Source organism: Stylophora pistillata, chromosome 8 (genome assembly GCF_964205215.1).
Source record: "Stylophora pistillata chromosome 8, jaStyPist1.2, whole genome shotgun sequence".
In the NCBI taxonomy this organism is placed as follows: Eukaryota; Metazoa; Cnidaria; class Anthozoa; order Scleractinia; family Pocilloporidae; genus Stylophora; species Stylophora pistillata.
The window spans coordinates 25,553,833-25,574,918 of record NC_142526.1 but is presented as its reverse complement, the minus strand read 5'-3'; the positions used below and the strand labels follow the sequence as shown (position 1 = coordinate 25,574,918).

At 38.6% G+C, this 21,086-nt stretch overlaps 1 protein-coding gene across 1 annotated transcript; it reads right to left on the bottom strand.

Moving 5' to 3' along the window:
* Window positions 1-416: 416 nt before the first annotated feature.
* On the bottom strand, window positions 417-20,874 carry LOC111335290 (exportin-4). The gene is made up of 21 exons (XM_088731043.1): window positions 20,742-20,874; window positions 20,562-20,667; window positions 19,667-19,808; window positions 18,805-18,946; window positions 17,452-17,568; window positions 16,531-16,682; window positions 16,020-16,137; window positions 14,931-15,088; window positions 14,196-14,370; window positions 13,521-13,905; window positions 12,624-12,830; window positions 11,139-11,517; window positions 10,372-10,546; window positions 9,383-9,676; window positions 8,809-8,875; window positions 8,571-8,681; window positions 3,825-3,910; window positions 3,327-3,457; window positions 3,042-3,165; window positions 2,185-2,277; window positions 417-1,687 (listed from the first exon to the last, which is right to left on the bottom strand). Exons 1-21 carry the CDS (start codon window positions 20,784-20,786, stop codon window positions 1,490-1,492), a joined length of 3,405 nt encoding a protein of 1,134 aa, XP_088587169.1. The 5' UTR covers window positions 20,787-20,874; the 3' UTR covers window positions 417-1,489.
* Window positions 20,875-21,086: the final 212 nt, after the last annotated feature.

The following is a 21,086-nucleotide window of genomic DNA, read 5'->3' as shown; positions in this document are numbered from 1 at the left end:
CTTGGCACGCCTTACTCCTTTTTCATTTTTTCGCTATAATTTTGATTTATCTCACCCTCTCCACCATTTCAGTGTTGCCTAGTGTTAGAAAAATTCTTACTAATTTTTTGCGACAATGTTAAGGCACGACAGATGAATTATGAGATTTCTTGTCTCTATTGTTGAGTGGAGAATTGTCGACCGTCTATTAAAAGGGAGGTGTGCCAGGTAACTTTGCCACTTATTGTACTTACGCAGTTTTCTCGCAAAAAAAAAAATACGACCGCCAAGGCAAATCTTACCTTAGAGAATGTTGGCTCAGTGAAAAGGATTCTATCAATCTGTAAGGGTAACTCAAATAAGATCTACTTTGACGTTTTCAGGAAAATTCGCAACTATTCAAAATCTGTACGCACCCAAATCAAACAACAACAGAGGAGCATGTAAACCTTCTTAATCAAGAAACAATGACTTTAGACACAATTGGAACACGCAAGTCTATGCCCGTCTTAGACATCACAACGGCGATGAGATAATTGGGTTATTCACCGTTTACCACTAAGTTAACTGTCAATTTGAAAATAAATAAAAATATATATTTCCCGTGTTTTGCCTTTTTCAAACCACTACAATATATGTACAACTTAGAAAACTTTTCTGAATTGTCGCCACTTGTGAATCGAACACTATAGGTCTAGATTTCCTCTTGGTAATTTTAAAATATCTCAAAATAAAATTGATAAGATATTAGAACATAACCAAAGTAAAGTGCGCGCTCTGATTGGTCAATTCAGCGTTCACCATTTGCCCATGGGCGTATGCTGCTGACGTGAGCAAATGCAAAGACTAGTTTTCCGCGCGCGCTTGTTATTTCTGGTCACGTAACACTTGTTAAATAACAGAAAACTCTTTTGCTACAATGTATCAATGTTATGTTATATAACAAATGGTAAACACCACAACGTACACTAATGAGTTATGGATGCAAGCGGGAGGTTGCTAAGCACGAAACAAGCGTAAGAGTCGTGCGAGGCGATAGCCAAGAGCGACACTAGCTTCTCGAGTGCTTAGCAAACCTCACAAGTGCATCCATAACTCAATAGTGTACACTGTGGCGTTTACCATTATTAAATAGTGGATTTCGGTTAAGTTGAAAGCTAAAATTTCAAACATCACGCAATTATTAAGTTGTACCACGCGTGATTTCTTTTCTCTTTTTTTTTTTAAGCATAATTGTGCAGCGCGATAGTGTGCTGAAGGAAAGGAATGCTTTTCTGGTTTCCTGCCCCCAAGCTTTCATACTGTCATCAGAGGAAGGGTAGGCTGGCAGATGTTTTCTTAACTCCTTCCCAGCTCCTCTTAGTTTTCCCATGGTGCGAAAGCGCGGGCTAATATGAAGCTGGTCGGTGATATGAACCGCTGTAAATGGTATGTTCAGCGGCGAATTGACATGTACCTGCACATGCAGAATCTGCGCATGTTTTTTTTTTTTACTTTATCAAAGAAGTTTCTATTTGACGCAAAGAAAACCTTTGACACTCCTAAGAAACAAGTCCAGACTTTTCCTGAATTGCATCTTGTTGAGTCTGTCCAGTGATAACTTCATGTTGCTCGGAGTTAGTTGATTGAAGGCGTCTAAAAGTCGCTGACCTAAAACTTGGTCCGTCTGTTGCGCCAAAAGGCTACGCACCAACTCGGTATAATACATCTGAACAGTAAAGAGAATGGAAATGATATGATATGACGGCACTGGTATTCGAATCCTACCTTAGAGTGCTAATGGTATCTTTCACGAGTGAGCGTAGCGAACATTTAGCGCGAGAAGGAAAAAAATCAATTACCGGTGGCAATGAAGGGATCACCCGCAGGTAAGCTGCAACTATGGAGATATTTCAAAGTTCTGACATGGCGATAGCGCATTTTCTCTTACCGAAAAAAACTTTTTTAACACTCTTGAACTCGATACCGGAAAAGCTGGTAAAGCAAAGAAGCCTTAAATCGAGCTAAAAAAACGCCGTGTTGATTTGACGACATTAATATCTTTACATGTGAGAGACATAGGACCTCCACGGCGCGCGGTGAAGATACTATATTCTAAAGACAAATCTTGGCACAAAACGCATTATTGCAAGATGAAATGTGTTTGAAATTGAAGTTAAAAAAGAAGATCAAGAATAGCCAACACTAAAAGGACTTCAAAATCACCTGATGACAACAAATCAAAGCAAGAAAGGCTTCCGCTGCTGGTTGAAGCAAATCCATGTCAAATGACTTTAGAAGAAGCATATCAAACAGAGTCTGTCCAAAAATAAACAAGGATGAATTAATACACTGACAAGTTGAAAGAGCTGTGCGACGGTTGAAGCGATTCACAGTGACACATGCATATGACAGCACGAGGTGCAACAGTCGAGGACTTACTGTTGGGAAATTGTCAAGGTTTAAAACAACTTGACTGGCATGAGCTTAGAGAAGAAGGAGAAGAAAATAACTGAGAATGCTACTGAAAAAAGGATATGAAAATGCTAAAACATTTAACAAGGAGTAAGGAAGGAAACTTGTCGCCTCGAGTGCCTTTCACTCACATGGAAATTCCCTTGTAACTTCTTTTAACAAAATCGATAAATTATCAAGCAAATAGATGGCGAGAATTGAAAAATTTATCAGCTAGGGGGGGGGGGGCGGGGCTGGTGTTATCTTGATATGACAAAGGATTCTCTTTAACCCTTTAACTCCCAGGAGTGATTGACATGTAACCTCTCCCTTCAACATCCACACATTATCCAACAAATAGGTAATGAGAATACTCAAACTTAACAGGTAGAAGTAGTTCTCTTGATCTAACACCAAATTCTACAAATTCTAGCTGCTACACATGTATAGCAGCTAGAAGGGAGAAACAAAAATCAGATGCTGGGAGTTAGAGGGTTATATAGTCCACAAGAGTATCTATAGCAGTTGCAGAGATTAACCGGAAGTCAGATCTTGAAGGTGCCGGCACATTTTAAACAAAGGCTGACCAACACTCCGTGTCACCGTCATAAACTACCACCATGCAGTACCTTCAAGAAATGCTGAAGAACCTCGTGAATGGGTACCCTCACATTTTTCTGCGTCTCGTCAAAGCAGTAGGTTGCTAACGAAGAAAGAGCCTCTAAGGACATTTTTGTGACATCGGCACCGTAACTGGATAAACAGTCAAGGAACAACAATCGGAAGAGTTGTAAACTAGTACCTTATTCAGGAGAAGTGGCAATACTCCTTCCGACGTCAAACTAAATTAAACCGGAATAAGCCCCAGAAGTGATTACCAGTAAGCTCGTGACCTTATTAGTAGAGAAGGATACTTTGTCAGTCCCACTTCTAATGAAGCCATGAGGCTCTTGAACAGCTCCTCTGGCAGAACAGACATCTTTTCAGGGTACATTTCGCACACATAGGTCGTCAGCTTGAAAAACTCTGTACACAGTATTGGAAACTGAAACAGTAAAGTTCGTCAGAAGTTTCCAACTCATGTTCACTGACAGACTGACAGAGTGGTTGGTAACTTTTCAAAGACATTAATTCGCACATCTCCCGTTAGACACAGATCTCAAAACTTGTTACCCGATTAAAGGCCGGCTTCATACAAACGCCTGAGCAAACCTGCCAATTTACAAAAAATGCCGGTAGCGTTAAATTGACGCCTTCGTGTTTGATCGAGGTTCCAGCCGTTATTGAAGTCAAGCTAATTAGTAACAGAACGCTATTGGGTAGCTTTAAAACTTATTGTCTTAATTGCGTGATTGATTATAAAGGGAGTCAATCTGGAAAAAGGCAGGAGATCGCAAAGCAAAGGAACTTACCTCGAGAACCTCTGGGGACATTAGAGGTATGATAACATGAAGACCATAGAACGCCAAGTCAGACGGTGTCACTTTCTGGTCTTCACCTGTCGATAAAGCAGATGGTTTGAATGTCATAACGCACCATATTTGGAAGCCTTGAGTGACCAGTCATTCAGTATTAACGCTTGAGGGGGGGGAGATGAATTTGAAAGGGATCACATGGAGGGAGGGTCAGTCAAGCCAACAGATTAAATCGACTTTATTCAACCTTTATTAAAAAAATTTTAGTCCTGCAAAGGGTTTGCCATCACGCAAGACATCTAAATAAATTGGGAAATTTCATTAAAAGGTAAAACGGAAAAAAAAAATTACACAGCATCAGTTATACACAATATCAAAAAGTTAACATTAAATAAAATACTCAAATAAGGCCTTCTTAAAAAGATCTGCAGACTTAATATTAAAAAAATAGTTCGGTAATGCGTTCCAGTCCTTCACAGCTCTAGAAAAAAAGCTATTTCTATAAGTCTCGGTATGTGGCTGTAGTTCGATAAACTTGTTCTGAGAGTTTCTTAAATGTCTGCCACGTTTCATAAGATAGTTTGGAAGGGCCAGGCCGCCATCACTATGAATTGCTTGGTGGAATAAGGTCAGCCGCGAGATTGTTCTTCGTACCTCCAAGGGTATCCAGTTTAATTCATTCTATAAATCTGTGACTGTTCCTGGTTCCCGAGTGTAGCAGTTTTTAACGAAGCGCGCGGCTCTTCTTTGCACCCCCTCAATCTGTTTGACATGTTTCTTTAGGTGTGGGTCCCAAACCGAGCTGGCGTATTCCACGTGAGGCGTCACGAGGGCTTTGTGGGCCGCCTCTTTCACGCCTTCGGGGCAGCTGCTTAGATTTCGTCGGAGAAAACTAAGTGACGTAGCTAGCCTCAACAGGATTTTGTTTCCTCGATATTGTTAAGACGTGGCATTTGTCGGGGTTAAATTTCATTTGCAATTTCTGAGACCATTCCTGAAGTGCTGTTACATCTAACTGCAGTTTAGTGGCATCATTATGGGACTTAATAGTGCTGTAGATAAGAGTATCACGAGCAAAAAGACGCATCCTAGAGGTACAATTTTCTCCGAGGTTGTTAATATATAGGAGAAACAAATGGGGGGCCAAGAACCGTCCCCTGGGGGATCCCTGAAAGAACTGGCATCCATGATTATTAAATCAATTTGCTCACCTTTATCAAGGGAACGAGCAGTTTCTTCTACTGTACAAAATAACTGGGTTTCACATGACAATTTTTTCCTAAAGCCAAGTCGATAGTTGACCAGTACTTGACTTGAATCAAGATGAGACATCATTTCGTGAAAAATAATGTGTTCCATAATATTACAGGGAACCGACATAAGAGAGATCGGTCGATAGTTGTCCACTTGCCCTCTATTACCTTTCTTGTGTACGGGTACAACGGTCGCTTTGAGCCAGAGCCGAGGAACTGAGCCTGTGTGAAGCGACTGCGTAAACAGAAACTGTAGAAAGGGAGCGAGTTCAACAGCAGCCTGCTTCAATATGAAGCAAGGACTTCTATCAGGTTCATTAGCATTTTTGCAGTCTACCTTCTGAAGAAGTTTCGTTATTCCCGCCGTACTAAAGTGGATCGGAGGTATGTCATCATATGGGCTGGCAATTTCTGGGGGCATGTTTTGCAGGTCTTCTTTGGTGAAAACAGACTTAAAATAATTATTCAGCAAATCAGCCTTCTTTCGACTGTCAGTTACGATATCACTGTTGATTTCCAGAGGGGCGACATCAACATTATCTCGCCTTTTTGATCTAATAAAGGTCCAAAATCGTTTGGTCATCGTCGGTCTACGAGTTTCAAGGTCCATCTCATTGGTCTTTAGGAGGTCCGATAGGTACTTATGGTATGCGAGTCAACCTTTTTTTAGTTGCTTTGCGCAGATCTTTAAACTTCTTCCAGTTAGCTTGGCTATTTGATTTACGTGCCTTGTTATATAGGGACTGTTTCTTACGTATTATACACTTAATTGAGCCATTCATCCTTGGTACATTCCATCGTGATCCCAGCTTCTTTGGAGGAAAGTGCTCTTTCATCACCTCAAAAATTGTTTCAGTTAGAAATTTGTAGTTTTCATCAACTGATTTATCTTTTGGGTTGTTAGTAAGATAATTGTCTATGCGCATTTTTAAATCGTTCCTAGCCGAATCTATGTCGCCCTTTTTAATTAAACAGGAAAACTTTCCTGGATTGTTTTCTATCAATTGACGGTTTCAGAGTTACATCCACAATCACTGCATCGTGATCGCTCATGCCATCAACTATCTGGACATTCTTTACCAGGTTTGGGTTCGTTGTGAGTACTAAATCAAGAATGTTTCCTATGCGTGTAGATTGTTTCACGTGCTGGAACATAGAGTGGTCGTTTATAATATCAAGCACCTTGGCGTTTACTGCTATACCACAGGCGGGGCTAGGTTTTAGCGAATATCCATCTTCTTCGTCCCAGAGGATATCTGGCAGATTAAAATCACTGGTTAGTACTCTATTTGGGAGAGATTTCGCTGTAAGTCTGGACAAAGTTTGGTCCAGGCACTCCAAGGGTTCAACAGCGCAATTTGGTGCCCTATAAATGGATCCTATGAAGAGTGGTTTACTTCCCATGACATGTACTTTTATCCAAAGCGCCTCCCAGTTTGAGTCCAGATTACTTTCGTGGGTCGCTATCAATTTGTTGGAAACAGCTATTAGTACACCACCACCATTACGATTACGGTCTTTTCGAAAAATCGAGTAGTTTCCACCAAGGATTTCCGATGAGAGAATCGAATTATCGATGTGGGTCTCATTAGCATTTATAATATCTGGCTTGTATGTGGCAACCACAAGATGAAAATCCAACCGCTTCGAAACGCTCCACAAGCTGCAACAGTTTAACGACAGCACTCGTAACGTAGGTGCATTGTGGTGCCTGACCATTCTTGTGTGATTGTGTTGGAGTGAAGCCCTTACCATCACTTCGCGAAGTTGACGGATGTCTACAAGGAGTTGATGAGGCGCAAGGCTGGCCGTCGTTTGCCGTTCCATCGAATTTTAAGGAGCGGGTAGTTGATGTAATATCCTCGAGGGGCGAGAAAAAGTTACTGGACAATATTTCACTTCTGGAATCAAAGAGGGAGCTTGAGAAGCTGGGAAGACCGCAGTCACAGCATATCCACATGCATGAGCTGTTGGCCAGGGCGTCGTAAACAAGATTGTTAATATTACAACATCGTGCGTGGTGCCAACCATCGCAATAATCGCAATGAATAGCCTTTTGGTTGGATTTAACAGGCTTAGCGCACACTGCACGTGGATGCGTTACGCCAGGGCCAGGATTAAGCGAAACATCTCCACACAAAAACAGAAGATTGAGGAAGATGGCACTTGATACCCTATTCGACATTACTAAATATATATAGATCACTCAATTATCCTTATTTATCATATGGCCTTGTAGCTTGGGGCCAAGCAGATAAGTCTCATATGGAAAAATATTGATACTCCAGAAAAGGGTTGTGCGATTAATGAACTTTGCCAACTATAATTCACACGCCATTCTTTATTTTATATCGGCTAATATTATGCCAATTAATATGCTTTACGTTAAACTCTCTTCTCTCTTAATGCATGATGTACATAACAATTTAACCCCTCCTAATCTTTCTGGTTTGTTCACTCTTTCCCACCAAATACACAATCATAATACCCGATCTTCATCAGCCGGTAACTATTACATAAACTGTTCTGGGCTAATTCAACAAAAAACTCATTCTCAAGGATTGGTTGTAAAATTTGGAATAGCATCCCAGGAAACTTAAGGAATCTTCCAAAACATATTTTCAAGAAAAAGATAACAACAATATTATTTCAAGATCTTCAAGTTTAGGATAGTTATGTTGACGTAGAACGAATAATCAATGATGTGTCGAAAGTTAAATCCAGTTAATAGTAGTGTATAACTTATGTATTCTTCTATTTATTGTCATGTGTTTCTGTTTCTGTATTTTTATCTCGTACTGTCATTTCTGCTTTAATGATTTAATATTCAATTTCTGTTTCTTGTATATTTATTGAATCTTTTGTTGAGCCGAAATTTATTTAAGATGTTTTAGCGTCTACACACTGCCCGCCGAGACTAGCTCTGCTATTTGTGGGTAGTACTTCATTATGTTAAGTGTCATGTCATGATTAAGTGTCTGATTACAAAAATTACATTTACAATAATTACTTGATCGACACGGAAATTTCAAGATGGCGGAATGCTTCTTGAGTCTGTTCTGCCAGAAAACTGCTAGTTCTTCCCAGCGAGATGTAGTTCTGATGCTGGGAGTCAGGTTCACATGACTACAAATGTATGTGAAGTCTGTCTCATAGGGCTGTAGCAGGCTGGAACGTACAAATAAAACGAAAAGAAGTACACAACGCAGAGCAGCGAGATTCGTGACCGACTTCCCATTAACTGCCAATGCTCAGCTCAGCTCACGGAAAGGGTTCTCTGTAGCTCACTTGCAGAGAAACTAGAAGAGCTGGGGTTTAAATAATTGAAGGAACTCATTTTTTCCTCAGTCTCCCTATGACAAAAATAGCTAACATCTTTCTTAACGTCAATTTTCGTCAACGGTGAAAAGTACCTGTTCCTTCAAAATTGAGCTTTCCGAGAAATTCTTTCACTCTTTAGAGCAGCTACACTAAATGCATGTTTTCTTACCCGAGCCAAAATCGAGGTTATCCTTGGACAGCAAGCTGGAAAGGAGTTTTATCAAGAGAAGAAGATCGTTCAGTTGCTCCTCTTCTTCCAGCGAATCCTCACTTATTTTTCCTATAAAAACATTGGTCACGAGTCAATTAAAGCATGATAAAACCAAGGTGGAGTCGATGATGCGCTAGTTAATCAAAGCGCTGCACAGTACTTGAATGACCCTCCATTAAAATTTCAAAGTACTTACCCAGGTTGCATTTCCCATACGTCTGAACAAGCCCCAAACAAACTTCATAAAGTCTTGGTAATTCATGCTAAAGATAGACAATTCAGTAAAAAAAGAAAAAACAGGTTTTGTTAGCAGAACGAACAACTTTGCATCTCAAAGTCTTTGAAGAAACTTTGGCAAGTGCCCCGGCGAAAAGAATAATACTAGTTTAACTGCGATCTAAGTAAGTTTTGCCATAAAACTACACTAGAACTCAGTTTATGCTGTCACCCATGACCCATAGATTTCCTTTGTGGGTATTTATACCTTCGTCATACCTTTTTATACATATATATATATATATATATATATTTTTTTTTTTTTACCTCTCAATGACGGCACGATAAACCGGGCTTGCTCTCGGGCCCGTTTAACGAGGAGAAACTTGAAAAATTAATCTCATTTCGTTAACCGAACTGACATTTCCGTTTCACGCAACGGGCTAGCTGGGTTCTTAGGCCAGTTTTCCGGGCTCTCGTGAAAAGGACTTAAGTCTACACAAATTACGGGAGCTTTTAGATATCAATAGGGACACGTAACTGAACCAACACACCTCCTCAATATAAGCAATTTGGGAGTCGACTACATCCACAAACAATTCAAAAACCAGAACAACTACTTCGGGACAATTCTGATACACATTAACCAGGGGCACACAGTTCGAGAGCACAGGAAGGAGATAGTTGAAAAGTGTGTTCGCACTGTGTCGATTTGCCGCCAAAGCTGCTCCTCTGAAGGACTCTAACAAACACTGCATCTGGCTTCGTACTGGTTCCTTTTGGGACAATTTAGTAAAGTCTGGCTGGTGACAAATGCCTAGGAAGTGCGACTGTAGGGTCTGTAGAAGCTATAATCGGTAGGAGAGACAGATGGTTAGATTTTACCCCGGTCATTACCCATAAAAGAACATACGAAGTTTTTCAAAAGCGTGAGGTAATATTAAAACTTTCGAGTACTCTGTGGGGATTCAAGCGGCAGTAAGTTCCTATTCTCTAGCCGGAACTAAGCTACAGAGAACTCAGTAGTCAGCTAGGCTGCAAATTGCGCTCATGGGTAAAAAGCGTCCTATGGACTGCTAAGGTCAATAATGTCGAAAAGGTCTTGCTTTATGATAGAAGAGAGGAAGAAGGTAAATAAAGCAATGGTCCAGTGGCCAATTTTTTCTAAGTAAAGGTGGGTATTCTCAAAACCATCTGGAAAAGGCGTACGAGAGCTACAATAGTTTGGAACTTAGTCAGAACAAAGAATATTGCTCTCCGTTTACAACCAGCTGCCTTCGTTGTAGTCTACCTTTGAAGATAACCTACACACTTACCGTTCACAGATCATAATTGTAAGATTTAAGAATCCATCTTCGCGGTCATCTATAAGGTACTTTTTTTAGATTTGCTTCGCATCTAACGCGGTTTTTTACGAGGAAAACTATGTTACAAAAAACCATCACATCTGGCCAAGATTTGGCACATTTCTAACTCAACAATGATCTTGATAAATGAGATAGTGCAAGCACTTTTTACACTTTTTAGTAAATAAGTTACTCACTTGATCTAAGTATTTCTTTCTCGCAGCAGTATCGTCCCCGACTGATCCAGCCAGCACAAGAGCCTGTGTAAGGTACCGCAACACTTCAGGTGGAAGTTCGTGCAGTACAGAAGTTTTAGACATGTGTTCTTGTGCTAGGAGCCAAAGACTGTCGAACGAGATAGCCACTTCTGCCCTATATTGTAAATCAACAAAACGGTAAGAGAAATCAGAAGACTCGTCAACAATGAACATTCGTTCGCAAAAATACAATTGCCAATCGAGAGAGGGGTAATTATACATTGAAAGATTGTGATGGCATCCACACTTTTTCTTGAAGGATAACAAGGCATGTCCCATTGAGTGTCACAAGTAATTTGTGATGGCTTTGTTTTCGATTTATGTCGCTGAGTGATTTGTCTAGATGCGCCACCCTCCAACAAACAGAATGTAACCCTTAATATTTCCACCCTAACATCAGTATGCATATTCTCCATACCGTTCTCTATACATTTCTTAAGGCACTGACAAGGAGAATGTTTTTGACAACGAGGAGCCACTTTAATTGGTGATCACTTCATTTATTCTCGCAACCTTTGCATTTGATTCAAGGGCGATACTGCAGGGAGAAATTAGAAGCCAGACACTCTTAGGGGTGAAAGCGCTAATTGCGCACCCGCGTTTTCCCGCCCTTTGTTTTTCCTTAATTCTAATTGGCTCCTTAGAACACCTTCCTTTGCTCTGATTGGTCATTGAGATTACGTCATCTCCAAACGTGTATCATTTACCTGTTTTTGCTGTCCACTAAGCTTAACAGCAACAGAGCAGCGTCCTCGACAATCTGCGACTCCGCAGACCATCCCGATAAATTGGTCCTGACTTTATCCAGTAGGAATCCTAATGTCCACTTTCCACCATCAGTGCATGTTCCAAACACAGACATAAGAGACACGCTAAGCTTGTCATAGTCCTTCTCATCTGGTAACAGATACGACTTAGCCCAATGCCTCAGGCACCAGACAATACTCCGCCCAACCTGGGGGCTTAACAGTTCTGATAAACCAGATCCTAAAGCCTGTTTCTCCAGGTTTGCCAAGCGGAAGATGACCGACACGAGTCTCACAACTGGATCAACTCTGGAATAGTCCTGTATACTGTCAGCATTCCCTGTGATAGGAAAAAAAAAACATTCATAGGGAAATCCAAGAGAGGACCCAACTAAAGCTGGCGATAGTCTAATATCTAAAAATGTCTTAACTCGTTCTATGAGATTCCAAGAACACCAAAGCACTTAAACCCTAAAATCAGTGTTCATATTCTACATATTATTCTCCATAAATTTTCCAAGGTGCTGAAAAGGAGAATCTGTTTAACAGTTGAGAGCTTTCCTAGTTGGTGATCAACTCCTTTACTCTAATGACTTAAATGTGTGATATGTGAGGGTGATAACGTAAGAAGAAATTAGATGTTAGTAAATTGATGGAGGAATTTCTTGGGGAAATGGACTCTATGGAGAATTCACTCTCTTAGCATCACTCTCTCATGGAGATGGTTTGAGATAAGTGACAAATGAAAAGTTGATAAAGCGAGGAACAAAAGTTGAAAACATTTCTAACAAAATAATTTGGATATATCAACAAAGTTGAAATGGTAAATTGGCCACCGTAACGAAGGGCTAACGCTCGAAACGTCAGCTTTTGTAATCGTTACGGTGGCCAATTTACCATTTCAACTTTGTTGATATATCCAAATTATTTCGTTACCCCCACCGACGCAGCCCCAAACAGTTTCTTTCGAAACCATCAGCCTTTATTCATTTCTAACAAAAGTTGATAAAATTCTGTGTTAAAAGGGTCTAATATCTTCAACACTTTAAAGTGCAATTTTACCTATGGCAGAATCTAGCAGATCACATGTATATTAATAGACTAGCTCGAACTCCTCCTTAATTCCTTCTACAATACATTTTAACCCTTTTCCCACTCAAGATCTCCAATATAAATAATCTCTATCATCTGAGGAGCTTTTTGCTGGATGTTCATTCTGAAAATTTAGCATACAATATTTTAAAAAAGATGCAACATAACAACATTTATCAATAAAATACAGTTCTTTTGACAATGATCATTCTGCCCAATTAAATAAGGATCTATTTTCTCAGTACATGTACCTGTAGACTGATTATAACAGTGAACCAGATTTCATGCTGTTGTTGTTTTCACTGCTTATATGGGAAGAAGGCTGCACCTTATTGGAATTCATGCACCACTTACCTTGGTTTCGCAATGAACAGAGACACTGAAAAGTAGCCTGCACATCAACATGACTTTCTAAACTTGATGAATATGATATAATTTCTTTTGGAATAAGTGGTTTCTCCCCATTGCTATCATCAGCAAGAAAATAGCCAGAAATTAGAAGTAACCAATGAAGGTCTTCATAAAGGTTATCCATGCCGGGAAAGCCAGAGGGTAAAGGACCTACAAAAAAGTATAACCAGATGTAAATGTGATAAAGGAGTAGACTCCAGTAACTAACCAATTAATCATTATGTTGGTTGTCTGATTGTTTATTTGATTAATGAATTTAATTAGCGACTGAGTGATTGATTAATAGCTTGATGAATTGATTGTTGGTTGATTGACTGATTTTAGATTGACTGATTGTCTTAATGACTGGCTGGCTGGCTGGCTGGCTGGCTGGCCAACTGACTACCTGACAGATGGGATAGCTAACTAACTGACTTACTGACTGACTAAATGATTAATTGACTGACTGAGTAACTGGGTTACTGGCTGATTGGCTGACTAGGTGACTGGCTGACTGGTTGACTGACTGACTGGCTAACTGGCTGACTGGCTAACTGACTGACTGACTGACTTAGTGACTAACCAAACAACTGACTAACTGTGTGACTGGGCAATTACAACTGACTGACTGACCAACCAACTAAGCCACTGATTACAGTACCGCTCTCAAGTAAGTTGACTGAACGAGTGAATGACTGACTGACTAACAGACTAACTTACTGACAAACTGAATCACCACTTAATAGCTAGGTTACTCAGTATTAACTTTATAATTGACTAATCAAATAACTCACCTAAGGACCTAAAGAGCAACTAAATGATTGTCTGGTTTATTGATGGATGAGAAGCTTGACTAAATACCTGTAGAATACTGGATAGTGGAGAGATACTTTTCAAACTGATCAGCTCTACTTTCTAGGAGTTTTGTAAGAAGGTTAAGAGCATGTTCTGGTATGAGACGACCAAAGCTGCCAATAGTACACAACTGATCAACAAAGAGTTCTCTGTCATCACTATCCAGATCACAGATCTCATCAAGGTGAATTCCATTGTCAATCTGATAGGAAAATGTCCCACGCAAACCATCTGGAGCAGCCAAATGACACTGAACATAGCAGTTTAATATCTTAGTGGCACTGTCACTGAATATTCCTTTTGGAAACAGTCCCGACTGCTCCAATAGGCTAGCCCATCCTTCCAAGAATTGTTCTACAGCTTCTATATAGCTTGTGTCTTCCGTGTTCAGCTGAGAGCAAAATGAGCATAGTCAAGTAAGAGATTGGTTTAGAGATGTGTGCTTAAAAAAAAAGAAAGTTCAAGCTACAAGAGCAAATTTTTGGACATAGACATAGAGAACAATTAATGCAGTTTAACCCTGTAACTCCCAAGATTTGATTTATTTAGTAATTCTCCTTTGATATTTTATATATTTTTGTATGTAAAATTGGAGAGAATTTTATGTTATAACAATAAAAATCACATAGCAGGAGGAGGGGTAAAAATGTAGAAGGAACAAAAAAATGTTGAGTGGCAAACCTCTTCTTCTTTTGCAACAGCTTGTAAAAAGGAACATGTCAGGTCAGTCATGGATTCTCCAAACAGTCTTAGTGTCTCAATGGGTAAAGCCGTGATGGCATAAATAGGAAAAACACAAAGAAGACGGTTCACAATGCTACCAAGGCACAATGCTGCTTGTCCATTCATCTCCAAGCTTAAGGAGAAACACCAATCAATAGAGTATTAAAAACCTAAGTATTACTAACATAGACAAACAGTCAGCATAAGATGCTCAACGTAACTAATACAGACAAATTTCGATTACCAATTTTCCTTTGATTTAGACTTACTCTATAATTGTACAGTACCACAAGATTGTAGAACTTACATTATTTTGTAAAAAAAATAAAAAAACTTCAAATTAGACACACATCTGACTTCAGTCACATTCTATACACAGGTACATAATTGCACCACAATGTCTATCAGCTAGAAAATAAGTAGTATATGATGTCTGTGTGATTTGCATTTAAGCTGACCATACAGAACCTATGCTACAAATAATTATTTAATAATTATTTAATTTCTACACTTAATCCAGCTCCCTGTCATTTTTAAATTGCTTTGTAAATCAATGGTGCAGGTACCCTCTTGTTATCACAAATAATTAAAGTAATCAATTATTTTATTTTATTTAATACATAGCAAAAACTTGATAAAGAGTACAATAAAGTTGTTATTGTTGTTGCCAGAGAAGAAGAACAAACACTACACCTTTTTGAGATTTGTAGAAATCCCTCCACAAAATTAGATAGGTATTGTGTTTGCGACAGCGTATCTTGAAATACCTCACCAGAGAGGGAGGCAAGCTGGATTAAGCACTGCCCACAGTGGTGGCATATTTCATCATTGGCCTGCATCGTTAGCTGAAGCTATTGAGAATATGTAGCATTTACAGATAGCAGCAAGTAATTACATGATCTATGTAGTTAATTGACAATTTATGAGTCTGGATAAAGAAGCATGAAATATACTGATTCAGAAGGTCTTATTGTAATATAGCTAGCCCTTTCCCTCCCAAGATCTAGCAATCAATTCCTCTTACTGACTGCCATACAATTTTTATGAAGTTAGTTTGGTGAATTTAATATTGGGTCAACAAATAATCCCTTTAATGATATTTGTTTTTATTCTCATTACTTGTCTGCTTGATATCATATTGATATTGTAAGGAGAAATTCTGCCTTGGTCACTCATGGGAGTTTAAAGGTTAAACTTGTGGGTTCCATGTTACCACTGACAAGGTTAAGCAGGTAAGACAAAGCCATTTGTTTAATAGAGGTTACCCATTGGTAAACAAAAACTAAATTGTAACATACCACAAGTTTGAATATTAAGAAGTAAATACTAACTGACTACTTGAGATTTTCAATCAAGATAACTTCTTATAGTGCAATTCAATCCTTTTTGGGCTTAAACAAAGTGTGACTATGTTGCAGGCTGCCAGTTCCATTTATGGGGTGATATAGAAGACTTGAAACAACCAAACAATAAGAAAAACAGGTTATAGGGCATAGAAATACTAGAGTGCAAAATTCCTTAATTCAGTTTCCCTCTTTCCTTTTTAGGCATCCAATTTGGGTAAACAACCCACAGTGAAGCCAATTTGTAGATTGTAGATTTACTGTTCTACAACACTTGACATCTCATTACAAAACAAATCTACAGTAAGACAACAGATGAGTTCACAGATTTTTGCTCACATCACTTTCCCAGAAAGGAAACATAAGATGATGACAATCACTACACATTTTCCAGTGAAGACATCAGGCCTGTTTTTCCCTACTCCTTTATGAACAGTACCTTGCAAAACAAGCTCACCAGAGCAGGATCAAAGATAAGCTCTCTCCAAGAAGTACCTGGTCTAAACAGGATCACAGCTGCTGCTTCCCCTGACACAAGATTTTTTCTGTGACGTACACTAGTTAAGGAAGTCCATTCATCATCACAGTTGTCTTCATCATCATCAGAATTGATAGTGACAGGATTTTGAATGGCTAGGCCTGTGAGTGGGCAAGATGAAAAACCTTGGGAGTTCTTACTACAAACTGTGAATTTTCCTTTTTGATCCTATAGAAATGAATTGCTTAAAGCCAGTTAGCACTCTAGGTTAAAAAAAAATTCCTTATTATGAAAAAAAATATTTTCAGGTAGTTTTTACCAAAGCTAAATTCCAAAACACAAATCAACTGGTTCTGACCAAAGGACAAATGAATGTAATTTCCCTTCGAGATTGCTTTCACACAGTCGAGAAGTAAACTTTTATAGAGGGTGACTGTAGTAAGTCATAACAAAGTGTAAAAGGATATCAAACTTTGAAAAATCCCAACTCAAAATCTGTTCAGCTAAAGATGTCAAGTGCACTAAAGCAGAAGTGTCTTGTACTGAAAGGAGATTCAATTCTGTCACCAAGAACTGCTGCATGGCTTGTACTACCAGCATGAAGATTTGTCGCAGAGCTTGAACCTGATCAAATACAACACGTCACAAATTTAACGAGACAGAATAAAAAAAATAAAAAAAAAAATTCACCAATCATGTCAGTTAATCCAAAATGTGAAGCAGAAGGTTTAAATTTTAACTTACACTGAACTGTAAAGCTTAAGAAGAATTAAAGAATCAAAGAATATGGCCATGATGTCAGCTGGTTTAGTGAGAGAAAAGACAACTAAATTCATAAACACATTTAAAAGAATAAACCCATACAGTAATGGCAACTGGAAGTCCTGGACAAGAATTAAAAAGCTTTATAAAAATAAACTGGATATTTGGGAGCGAGAATAAGAGTTCTAAATTCCAATCAATGAGTTCCCAGCACAACTTTTTATAAAGTTATTATTTGCTGACCTAAAATTAAAAATCTGCACCAGAAATTAAAGTTTAGTCACTGTAAATAAAGAGTGGGATGGTAATTGGTTTTGGGGGGTTCATAAAATGACCAATGGACAGTAAAGGAGAGAGAGGCAAAATCTTTATTTAAAAAGACACCAAGAATTAATTTTATAGCATTTAGGGCATGTGTTTACTGTGTAACTTTATACCAAAAACACTGATTGATACAAAAGACTAAAGCTTGTAAAATGATAGCTAAGCACAGATCTCGAAACCAGTGACTTGAGCTTCACATTTAGTTGCCAAAATATTTTTCTTGCCTTGGCAACAAAAGCAGACACAGCTTGGAGCTTGCCCAAATCTTGAAGTGATCTAAGTTAAAATATCTTAAAAGTTATCATACCTCAAAAGATTTCTTACACTGGATGTGAAATTCCCAACTCAAGCCAATGTCACTGCTACGTGTATGGAAGGCGAACTCATTCAAAAGTGCGCGTAGAATCATGCAACCCAGAATTTGCTGTTTTAAAATAGGAAATTCTCTGATTAGACTTAATGAAAATCAAAACCTATTTTCCACAGGAACATCACAAAATGGTTTTCTTATTCCTGCTTCAGTTTCCTCAAACAGAGCTCTGTATTAGAAAGGTCAGGTCAGCTGTCCATTTTTGTAAATAACATTTCCAGTGCTTCAGATCATGTACATGTGCAAAACCTTCATAGAAGAAAACTTCAAATGGATTAACAAACAAGGAGAACTATATCCCAATAGTTAGCTAAAAACCTTGAAATAATGACCCCTTTTTCATCCATAAAAAGCTCTTAGTGAAACATCTCAGATACCGGTAACTCAAGCAAATTTGAAAGACATGAAATTGAGCGAGACTGCATATTTTGTGCATGTGTTCCATAAATTAAATTATATAACATAATATTATCTTCTTGTTGCTAATTCTGCTTACACAGGCAGAATTAAACTATTCAACTAAAATGACATGTAACTTCTGACTACAATTTTAATACCATGTCAATCAAACATCTAGGGTTGTAACTAAAGTAAGTTTTCTTGTGTAAAAAAAAAATTGTCAAACAAAATCTTTTATTATTGGTAACACAAAATAGAAAAGTGGTTAGTATTTATCCCTTCCCTTCCCCACGGTCTTATATACCCTTGCAGGGATTTCATTAAGGGCAAGGCACCACGCAAATTTGCCTGCTGGGAACAGGACCTTTCCCAGCTGCTTCATCAAATTTTCTGTAAATGCAGTACTTTCCTTGTCTTTTTTTAGAAGACTGTCTAAGAGTTATAACAGTCTTCTGAAAAAACATATTTTGGAGTTGAATTTCAAATTTTTATGGGGATGCATACCCCTGGATCCAGGACCCCCACCATAGCAAGGTCCCTGGGCCTTGCAGATTCTCTGCCCTCATGTGATATCCTGGTGCCCCCATGCATAAATTCTTATTAAAACCCCTTTCCTGTGACACAAAGAGAATTTGTTTTTTAATCAAAAGTCACTTAGAACTTGATCTTCAAATGTTATTATTTGTTAGGATGTTTTTCTTTACAAATTGCCTAACTGCAGTCAAGATGTCATCAGAAATTAATGTGACAGTTATTTGAAATGAAAGTGAATTCTTTGAAGTTCTAAACAATCATCAAGATTAAAACTGCTGAGCCTTACTAATAGATAAAAAATTTGTATCATCCACCTCAAACTAATGGATACTCATTTTTAACAGTAGCTATACCCACCATGCCTCTATTGTTGCTTGTCATTAGCTGCGTAACATCTTTAAGCAGAGATTCTTGTATGATGTGTGAATTTTCTACTATGCTTCTCTTACAGATGACAGCCACTACTTGCAACACTTGCTCCTTCACATACTTTTGAACACTTCAGGAACAATAAAACATTCAGTTACAAATTGTCCAAGGGCAAGGCTGTGCTCTAAGAAAAATTGAAGGGAGCCCAGTACTCTGAAACTGTGAAATCCAGGGTGCCCAGCATATACTTTATATGAAAAAACTAAGATTCCTGAGTCGCCCAAGAGCAAAAGTAAGGCGCCAGGGGCCACCAGGCGCTGCTAGACCACAGCCCTGAAGGGTAATTCAACAAAGAAGACGAGAATTGACCAGAATTGAGGCTACATGGCCTGTAGCTGCTGGTGCTTAGTACACCCCTTCTCAACCTGTTTCTGCAACACTAAGTAACTGGGGATTAATCTTATCCTCTCAGATGGAATGCTGATCCATTACGAACACCCTATCCCTTAACACTGCTTTTAGTTTTCCCCTAGGGATTTACTTCTCTAAGTCAGCTTTCCCCTTGGGGTTTCCATAGGTGATACTTTCAGGGTAAAGTGCTTTGTTCAAGAACACAACACAACAACACACAAACACAGCCAACACTTCAAGCCAAAACTCCTGATATAGATTCGAGTATAAATACCAACATGCCCCTGTGTCTCCAGCAAATAAGAGTAATAGCTGCTAAATATTACATATACACAGAAAAAGAATCCTCAAAGCAGTCTTAATTTTCGTGTACCATTCTTTCACAGTCAGTCTTTTCAAAGATCTTTACTCATATGAAATTCCTTTCTGTTCTTCTTACCCTTGTTTATGGGTCACAAATGTCAATAGGAATGATCTCAAGGATTCCACATCTGCTTTTTCAAGAATTGTCCACTCACGAAGGATGGCCTCTTTGATTGTTGAGGCAGCTTGAAACAGCAAATAATCATTCTTGCTTTGCTCTACACAAATAAAAAGACCAGTCCTTTTTATGACAAAAAACTAACTTTGAAAAGTTTTGGATAATTTACATCCACTTTGAAAACCATGTATGAAAATTGAGAAATTACAATAAAACAGTAACCACAGTGAATCTAAGTGTCTTTTGTGGTGACTTCACACTGAGGTGTAAAAGAGTAGGAAGGGTAATAAAGAACAAAAATCCCTAAAATTGAATACTTGTGTTAGTGAATACCACAGAGGAACCGAAAAAACTAGTTAATTTCTACCAAAAAACTATAAAAATAGTTAGAAACTAAAATCTTGATGCCTGATTTTGTCTCTTCAGCTGCCCGGAAGTGAATACTACTAGCTAATCACTTTCAAACTAGCCAATCAGCACACACAAAAAGCACTTTGCATGTGTGGTATACACTAAAAAGCAAAATTCAAACAATGTCAACAATTCAAACAATGTCAACAATAGGTATATTGGCAACTTATGAGTATTCCTGTGTCCTGCAATCCCAATTACTGGAACCACCTAATGGCCTTGTGAATCAGGACTGATTTGATTATATTAGTTTTAAAAGCACTCTTCAGTCTGGACTCTGCTAGTATTTATAATAAAATGTTAATAAGTTTTATTTTTTTTCTCATTTCCACCGTTATGATGCATGGAAAAGACACGAGAGACTGAAAGACGACTTTGGGATTGTGTGATTGATTAAACTAATAAACTCAGTTAATTAAAATGAGATCACAATATTCATTACCAAGGATCTGCCTGCATGCCAGGTAAGGTGACTTTGATCTTCTAAAATTCAGGAACACTTGTTCGGCGGACTGGCGTTGTTGTTGCGTCACGGCATTTGGCGGAGCCTGAAAACCCACGTGCAAATTAAACCGGTTCAAATGAAAATAAATCGGCTAAAAGGAGTAATCTGAAATCTTACCATCATTATGGCGGCCGAATGTTCGAGTTCCTGAATGGAGGTCATTCTAAAACCGACCGTAAAACGCTATCTTCGCGAGTGAACTACATTGAATGTGAGTTACTTGTTTACGCGGAGCAAAACAACTATTTTCCACTGGGCGATCCTCCCGTGAAGGAATGGCACTAGAATGTAATTTAGGATCCAGATCCCAATAAACCAACCCGGCATTGTAAGATCTTCTGTTAGGTTTAATTTTGCAAATGTTTGTCTTAGAAAATTCTGGCCACCATTTGTTTGGATAGGACTGTAACACCATAATCTAATCGGAAACTGAAAAAGAAATTTATTTAGGGTAGAGATTAG